This window comes from Globicephala melas, chromosome 2 (genome assembly GCF_963455315.2).
Source record: "Globicephala melas chromosome 2, mGloMel1.2, whole genome shotgun sequence".
NCBI lineage: Eukaryota > Metazoa > Chordata > Mammalia > Artiodactyla > Delphinidae > Globicephala > Globicephala melas.
Window position 1 is genome coordinate 7,095,377 of NC_083315.2, and position 9,208 is coordinate 7,104,584.

The following is a 9,208-nucleotide window of genomic DNA, read 5'->3' on the forward strand; positions in this document are numbered from 1 at the left end:
CTAATCCTCCTTAAGCCTCATCTTCCTATATTCCTGGGTCTTGGTGAACAGTATTACTCTCCACTCCATGGCAAGTTTTCCTAGATGTGGATCCCTCACTGCTGGATCCCCAGCCAACCCCCTGACCACTAAACCACAGACTTAAATTTTACATCCACTATAATTCAAAATATCACCAACTTATCTTCATCTTTATTGTTACTACTTTAGTTCAAGCACCACCTCTTCTTGCCCAGATTACCGCAACAGCCTTTCAGAATGTGTTATACATATGTCATTCCCCTTCCTGCCAATCCACGTTCCTCACTGCGGAGAGAAAACGCTCTGAATTGCACATCTGATAGTGTCACTCTTTTCAGAACCGTTCAGGTGACTCCCCACTGCTGCAGGACGGCTGGAGTTCCTCTACTCGTCTCTCACTGTCTCCCACTTCCAGATCCTACCACCCCATTCTCTATGTTAAAGCCTTAAGGAAAGACTCTACTCATCTTATCAGGCCCCAGCTGGATATTATCTTTTCTGGGAAGCCTTCTCTGACCAGCCCAGGCATACCTCTCACAGATCACATCATGATGTCTGCCCTAGCACTTATTATACTATTGCATTGGGTGATTTACTTGTCAATCTTTTTCACTGGGCTGTGAGTTCCTTAAGGTTAGGAACAGTTTCTCATGAACCTTTATTTTCCCACTGCCTAATGTAGTACCTGACACACAGAAGAAACTCAAATGTTTATTGAGTGAGACAACAGAAAGGTGAAACCAGAGATATCAGGCAATAAATTGCTGCTATAATTTAAGCGTGACGCTATGGAGGTCTAGTCTAACAGTGACGGTGAGGACTGGAGAAATCACTGACACAAAACCCAATTCAATTCATCAACCATGAACTAAATACCCATTACGTACTAGGGGCTATAGTAAGACACAGTCCTGGCCCTCAAATTGTTGCCAGTTCAGCAGGTATGAAACAAAGCTACAAAATGTGAACAGCTCTAGAATAATGACAAGAACAGTGCTTTATAAGTCCTGAATATAAAGCAATTAATTTTGCTAGAGGTGGGGAAGGGAAGAAGGCTCTATGGTTGGTGGTAACCTTTCAGTTGAACTTTGCAGGCCATGCAGATTTTGCAAGGAGAGAAGGGAAACAATATTTCAAAGAGGGAAGTGGATGAGAAAAGCAAAAGGGCACAAAGGTGCATGATGTGTTCAGATATTGGAATATAAGCTATGTTTGTTTTTTAGCTAGATTCTCAATGCTTAGAAGAGTGCTCAGCTCTTAGTAGATACTCAGTAAACCTTAGCTACATGGAAGAATTTACAAGTATATCAATGCGGTAAGGAAGTAGGAAATGTTACAAGAGAACATACAAGTAGGGTATGTTACAAGTAGGGTATGTTACAAGCTGGAAAGGGGGCTGGTGGCCAGATGATAACAGCCTTAGTCCAAAGGGTCTCAGCTTAGACTGGCAGACACCAGGGAGCCATTTAAAGGGCTAAAGGAAGGTCCTAATGCAATCAGAGCTGTGTTTCAGAAACAACTGTAATGGCTTTGAAGAATATGGTACTGAGACAGTGTCTTTCATGAGCTAAATGGAGGGGAACACATAAGAAAAGGATAGGGTGTTAAGATCTTTCACCTGCCCTGAACATGAGAGACAGACAGACAGAAAGACAGAAAAGGTAGAGGTACGTTCAAGTAATACTGGCTTACAGATTCAGTTATCTGTGTTAGGCAGGATAAGAATGAGGAATAGGGATCCCCTGGTGGCGCAGTGGTTGAGAGTCCGCCTGCCGATGCAGGGGACACGGGTTCGTGCCCCGGTCCGGGAAGATCCCACATGCCGCGGAGCGGCTGGGCCCGTGAGCCATGGCCACTGAGCCTGCGTGTCCGGAGCCTGTGCTCCGCAGCGGGAGAGGCCACAACAGTGAGACGCCCGCGTACCGCCAAAAAAAAAAAAAAAGAAGTGAGGAATATAAGTGGGCTGTAGGAGGACATAAGTGTGCAAAGCGTGCTTATTCCAAAGCAAGGAACCAAAAGGAGAAGGATGAAGGAGAAACTAGCAGCAAAAGTTACCCAAACTGAACTATAATACTCAGAATTCTGTAGCATAAGAAAGAAAACTGGCAGCTCCTTCAATGTAAGCACAGACTCCTTGGTAACTTACTCTGTCTGTCAAAGTATAACAGGAATGGACAGGAAAAGACAGAGAGGTAGAGACTACATAATCTGATGACCTATTAGATGTAGAGGGTAGGGAGGAAGGAAGAATTAAAAAAGTATGAAATTATAAGGTTAGGTAACTGGGAGTATTATGATTCTGTCAAACTACGTAGGGAACACTAGATCAGGGCACAGATTTGAGGGAGGAAAATGGGTACAGTTTTGAATACGCTGAATGTGGTACCTGTAGGGTGTCCAGCTTAAAATGAAGCTCAGAAAGAAGTCAATGCCTCACAAAGATCTGAGGGTCATGAGCCAAACAGACAGAAGTAGAAACCACTGGGAAAGAGGTCGTCTGCAGAGCAGCTTCGAGGTGAGAAGGGGGCCAAGGACAGAGCCTTGGAGATTATGTATGAACACTTCAGAAGGACAGGTAAGAGACTGTAAAGGAGATTCAGAAAGAACAGTAAGAAAAACTGGTGGCGAAAAGAAGTGGAGATAGAGGTGAGTAACAATGATGAGAGTACACCCCTCTACGGCATGACCGCCGCAGGTCAGTCTCCGCTCACAGTAACCCCACGAGCCGCTGCCGTAAAGATCCTCATCCCGTACGGGAAGCAGCGAAGGAGAGAACCTACGCAATGTGCTGAAGGTCACGCAGCTAGTACGTGGTAGAAGCAGAATGTGAACCAGAACCTAGGCAGTCTCTCCAAGACACGAGTTTCAGAGAAGAAAAGAGTAGCCAACAGTGTTAGGTGCTGCAAAGTGGCACAGTAAGGTCTGAGGTCCTCGAGTGTGCCCTTGAGGAGGCCACTGCCAGCCGTCAATCAGACAGAGAGGGTTCAAAAGTCAGTAACAAGTGGAAAGGCAAGCTACAGCAGAAATGTTTTGCAAACTGTGTATCTGATAAGGGACTATCTAGAATACACAAAGAACTGTTACAACTCAATATAAAAAGACAAACAGCCTAATTTAAGAAAACAGGTAAAGGATCTGAATAGACAGTTCTCCGGAGAAGATACACAAATGGCTACAAGCAGCAGTCCCCAACCTTTTTGGCACCAGGGACCGGTTTCGTGCAAGACAATGTTTCCATGGATCGGGGTGGGGGAGGCGGGGGGAGGATGGTTCAGGCGGTGACGTGAGCGACGGGGAGCGGCAGGTGAAGCCTCGCTCACTCCCCGGCCGCTCACCTCCTGCTGTGCGGCCTGGTTCCTAACAGGCTGCGGACCGAGAGCTATAAGCACTTGAGAAGATGCTCAGCATCATTAGCCATCAGAGAAATGCAGATCAAAACCATGAGACACTCCATACCCACAAGGACAACTATAATCCAAAAGTCAGATAATAGCAAGTATTGGTGAACATGCAGAAACTGAAACCCTCATATGCTGCTGGGGGGAATGTAAAATGGGGCGGTCACTTTGCAAAACAGTTTGACAGCTGCTCAAATGGTTAAACACAGAGGTACCATATAACCCAGCCATTCAACTCCTAGGTATATATCCAGGAGAAATGAAAACACGCCCACACAAAGGCTTGTACATGAATGTTCATAACAGCATTACTTATAATAGCCCCCAAACAGGAACAACCCAAATGTCCATCAAGCGATGAATGGATAAATTATATGTGATATATCCATACAATGGAATATTTGGCAATAAAAAAATGAAGTATTGATACGTGCTACAGCATGAATGGACCTTGAAAACATTATGTTAAATGCAGGAAGCCAATCATAAAGGATCACATAAATATTGTACAATTCCATTTATATGAAATGTCCAAATAGGCAAATCTATTGAGACAGGGAGCCACTGAGATTCCAAATCTATTGAGATTAGTGGTCGCCTAGGGTTAGCGGGGAAAAGAGATGGGGAGATTTGGGGGGTGATGGCTAAGCAGTATGGGGTTCTTTTTAGGGTAATGAAAATGTGCTACCATCTCCACAAAAAGTTTTAGAATAATTCTGAGAGGGTACAGAAACCTTTGAATTGTACAGTTTAAATTGGTGAATTGTAGGGTATGTGAATTATATGTCAATAAAGCCGTTTTTAAAAAGTTAATGGGAAATGAAGTAGAAGGAAAAGACAGGAAATGCTTGAGTGGGGATGGAAGACGTAAGAAAGATTTCGGAAGGTTAAGGAAGATCTGAATAGGTTTATTGATTAAGATAAAGCAGTGGAAAAACAGTGCTTGATACAAAAACGACATCAGAGAGCTTCCCTGGTGGCGCAGTGGTTGAGAGTCTGCCTGCCGATGCAGGGGACACGGGTTCGTGCCCCGGTCCGGGAAGATCCCACATGCCACGGAGCGGCTGGGCCCGTGAGCCATGGCCACTGAGCCTGCGCGTCCGGAGCCTGTGCTCCGCAACGGGAGAGGCCACAACAGTGAGAGGCCCGCGTACCGCAAAAAAAAAAGGACATCAGAGATTAAGCAAAGTCCTAAAGGGGATGGGTAGGAAGAAAAAAGAAAAATGGTGACACCTCTGAAAGAATGAACAAAGATACAGATAACTGGTGTGAAGGTAACTTGAAAGTTCATCCTTGAAGGATCCAGTGAGGCAGAAGTCTGCAGCTGAATATGAGAGGGGGAGGGATACAGTCAGAAGTCCAGAAAAGTAATAAAATTTGGGGAAACTGATGACAAAAATGGAAGGAGCAAGCAAAAGATAAAAAGCTTGTCAAGTAGAACTGAGCAGTGCAAGAATAGAAATAATATGTAACGGAACCAAGAAGTGTGATTATATGACACCTGTGGCTAGACTGGTCAGGCCAGGGTTTATAAACTGAATTGGCAGATGACAGGGTTGTTTTGGGGTTGAAGGCTGCTGAGAGTGTAGGTGAAATGCTTCATCATAAAATCCCACTGAGTGGGGAAGTCAGTGACACCAAAAAGAAGATGGATGTTTCAAAGGAAGAATGGGATTTAATGACTGAATCCATATGGAGGATGAAAAAGAAGGAAAACAAAGAATTAAACAGGATTCCTGATTCATTCATCTGCAAGAATGGACAGATTAATTAATTGAAACAGAGTTCTTGTAGAGGAAGTAGACTACAGAAAGGTGAATTACTCAAAAATACATTGTAAGGTTTAGATTGAAAGAGCTTCTTGAAGAACAACCCTGTAGAGGAACAGAAACAAAGTGAGGCCCAGAGAAGTTAAATGACTTTACTGAAGTCATGAGGTTCTAGACGAAGCCTAGAAATGACTGTGAACTCCAGGCCATTTTATTGCACAACAGAACCTCACTGCTAGCAGGAGTTTGACAGGATGGCAGGAAATACAAACGGTGATGCTTCTTGAGGAGATTCAGTACCACTAAAATTGGCTTGAATTTCTAGGTTCATCTCAGGTGATAGTGGGGAAACATGATTCAGGAACAAAATGAATGACAGGAGAAGCCAATCTCAGATAAAACATTTGCTCTGGTAATCCACCTGGAGATAATCAAGAGTTGGATGTAGAATGATATTGATATAAGCACCTTGAAATATTCTAATATAAGAACATTTTATGCTTCAAAATCCTCTCAATGTTATTTGGCAAAACAGATGATAGGACACAACTTTATTATGGCCAAGAATTTTAACCATTAAGAAGAGTTCTGCTTACTTTTAAGGTTCTTTTTATGTCACAGAAATATGAAATACTGAATTGAAGTCTGATTAGGTCTCTTTTAAGGGTCTAGATATTTGCCTTACCTTTTCTACCTTGTAGTCACACAAGTATTCCACCTCATAATTGTTTAGATTCCTTTTGGTGATTCCAATCGATTTACATGTGAGCTTTTCTTTTCTACATAATTCCTGAAGAGTATCAAGTGAAACTAGGCAAGGCACACACCAAGCTACAATAAGAAAATAGAATTCTTTACTAGTGAAATAGCTACTCAATTAAAATAAAACAAAACAAAAAACCAAAAGAAAAAAAGGGGAAAACTCAAGACCTCTATATCCCCACCCTTCAAGTGGCAATTTTATAAGACTAAAAATTCATATGACAAGGAACCATATACACGTCTTTAAGAAAAAGTTAACCATTAAAGAACTCTCTTGGTAAATTGGTCTTCCTGGATTTTCTCATGGGTCTCTATCCTACATGTTTAACTGATGTCAATTTCTACTAGGCCCCCTGAACAAAATGTTTCATGTCTATAAGCTTGCATTAGATTATATATAGATGCAAAAGTCGAGATAATATTTTTGACTTTTTCATTGTATTCTACACAGAATTGCTCATTTAATAAAATGTAGATCTCAAGGACACGCTCATTATTGTTAGAAATACATCTTAAATATATTTTAAAATAATCTTACATTGTTAAAAAGTAACAATGTAAGATTCTTAGTTGAACAATAAGAACTGAAATCTAATTGAAATCTAATTCTATAGTTACATACTCATACATCACATGGCCTACTTTTCCCATTTTGGAAGGTTGCATAAAATTTTAACTCCGATTTTGCCCATGCTGCAATGTATTATTATCAAGGTCAATAAACCCAGGAGTTAAAATAAAACAACGGAGAGTATATTGAGTTTTGCTACTACTCATTTCCTATATTGCTTCCAAAGCCAAGAATGACAATACAGAGAGTATTCAATTTACATAATCCACACACCAAGCTTGAAGAAAGTCAGCCGTCCTCATGATCAACCTTGTAGAAGCCAATAACTAACTCTGCTGCGGAAGATTTTACCCTCAAATTCCCGTAAACAGTATGCTACCATACTGCATTTAAAGTATGTTAACACAAACTGATATTTAGAAACAGGTAATGAACCTGGCTTTATGGCTAGCGCTAGTAGAAGCACCAGGGAGGATCAAGAGGTCCTCTGCCCCAGCCTCCGCCAGGCCACCGAGCTGCATGATTTTAGGGAGGTTTCCATCTTTCTGGGTTTCAGCTTCGCTGAAAAAAATGGCAGGGTTGGAGTAAACTGGGATTACCAAACAAAATTTATCAGTAAACGCTGGCTTTACTTGGTAGCTCTCCAAGGTAGTGGTGATAATCTTTTGGGTTAGAGGTAATTTCCAGAGAGGAGAGAACAGCTGGTCTTCCTATAATCTCCCCTCGCCCACCCCATCTCACACCGGGATTTCACGGTCAGAAACCCTCAAGTACGATTTCCACACGTGCCCCCAACCCCTTCCAAAAAAGGATGCATGATTCTAGACCAAGAAAGCGAAAAGGATTTTCCCCCAAAATATCTGGGGGGCGAGTCTGCTGGTTTTGGAGTGGTGGTTTGGGGGGAGGGGAGCGGCAGAATAGAAACGACCCCTTAAGACCCCTGTATTGACATAACCTCAGGATGTTTTGTGTAAAAGGTAACCTCATTATGCTGATCACATGCAGAGGAGGTTCCTCTGGGCTATCTACCCAGCGTGGATTTGTCTGCCGTTCCTACCATTTTCACCCAGTCCGAGTTACACGAAGATTCAAGACGCGACCCTCCACGGAAATGCTGTTTTGGGGAATAAGAAAACTTGGAACATAAAAAACTGCAAACCCCCTGCCCCCACGGCAGAAAAATAATTCATTGGTAAGATTAAACATTTCATGACCACCACGAAAACTTGACACTAGTTCCACACTAACCCCTAGCGGAGGAAAAGTTGGGGGGTAATGAATCCATAATCCACGCAGAGAGGCGCAGCGCTGGAAAATACCTTTCAATTCTATAAGGCAGTGAAAGTTCCCGTCCTTCAGCGCGCGCACAAACACACGTTAGGCACCGAATTCTTCGGCGTCCACATAAATACCTCGCAAGTTACCGGGGTGGGGGGGGGGACCGATTCCCGTAAGCCAGGGGCTGCCGCCGCCAGTACCCACTTACTGGGGTTCTCTGCAACGGGGACCCGCCCCTCCCGGTGCGTCCGCATCGGGGTGCATCCTCACTCAGCCTTCACACCTCTGCCCCGACCTCTCTCCGCTCCTCTGACACTGTGGTCACACTCACCCCACGGGGTCCTCCCGCTCCCCAGTTCCGAAGCCAGCCCGACCGCAAACGTCCCGCTCAAACCACCACAAAGGAGTCGCGCCCCCAGCGTGCCCACGGACCTCGAGCCGCGCCGGGCTCCGCCGGGGCCGCCCGGACGCCACCGCACGGCTGCCCCGCGGGGAGGGGGCTCGGGCGCGGCGGGCGGCGGGGGCCGGGCCGCCGGGTCGGCGGGCCGGCAGCGGTGCGCGCGGGCCGGGCCTCGCGGGGGTTGGGCGCGGGAGGGGACTGAGGGCAGCGGGCGGGCCGAGCCGCGAGGAGGGTCAGGGGCCGGGGGCAGGGAGGAGCCCGAGGCGCGCGTCTGGGGGCCGCGGTGTCAGTGGCGCGGGAGGCGGCGTTTCGCCGCGTCGCGCTCCGGCCGGCCCGCGCGTCCCGGCCCCGCTTCCCGGGCCTCGGGAGTTTGCCCGGCGGACGGGGGACAGTGCGGGGCGCCGCTCTCCAGCCCTCACCTCCTCGCGCCTCGGCCCCGGCCGCCGCCATCTTGAGGAGCTTTCATTCAAACTGGCGCGGTCTGACCGGATAGCTCAGCTGGCCTGACGCCCCGCCCCAGCCCGGCCCGCGCGGAACTCGGGGGCCGGGGCGGGGGACTAACCCGCGAGGCGTCCTGACGTCAGCGGAGGCCGACACAGCCGCGGCGGCGAGTGCGCCTGCGCCCCAAGTCTCCTCCGGGCGCTCGGAGGGGCGGGGCGCGGGGGTGGGGAGCGCTACCCTAGGTGAAGGGCCACCTGCCCTGGCCTGGCTGGCTTAGCGCCTGATTCAGGGTACCGACATTAGGCCTTCCCACGCTTGTTAGTTCTTCTACACGGGCGCTACGTGTACGTTATGCAAAATTGCAAACGCAGAGCGGAGCTATGCGGTGCAGAGTACGTTTGGCTCTCACACCTGCTCCTCAGCCACCTGAGCCCAACTGGCCATTGTTAACGTTTCCGTCCACGCTACGCCCCTAGATCACAGGTTCTCAAAATTGGCTGCACGTTGGGATCACTTACAGGTTTTGTATTTTGGTTTCACTCTCGGAGATTTGATAGGAATGGGGTGC

The 9,208-nt window shown here is 46.6% G+C and overlaps 1 protein-coding gene across 2 annotated transcripts in view; it reads right to left on the minus strand.

The window, feature by feature from the left end:
- SUV39H2 (SUV39H2 histone lysine methyltransferase) overlaps positions 1-8,738 on the minus strand; it is a 29,568-nt gene extending 20,830 nt beyond the window's left edge. The window contains exons 1-2 of one of the 2 annotated variants that reach the window (XM_030832426.2): positions 8,619-8,738; positions 5,874-6,019 (exon numbers count right to left, since the gene is read on the minus strand). In XM_030832426.2, coding sequence (XP_030688286.1) covers positions 5,874-6,019; positions 8,619-8,649 — 177 coding nt within the window. In that variant the 5' untranslated portion in view covers positions 8,650-8,738. The remainder of the gene's footprint in view (positions 1-5,873; positions 6,020-8,618) is intronic. The other variant, XM_030832427.2, reaches the window with a different exon arrangement.
- Positions 8,739-9,208: the final 470 nt, after the last annotated feature.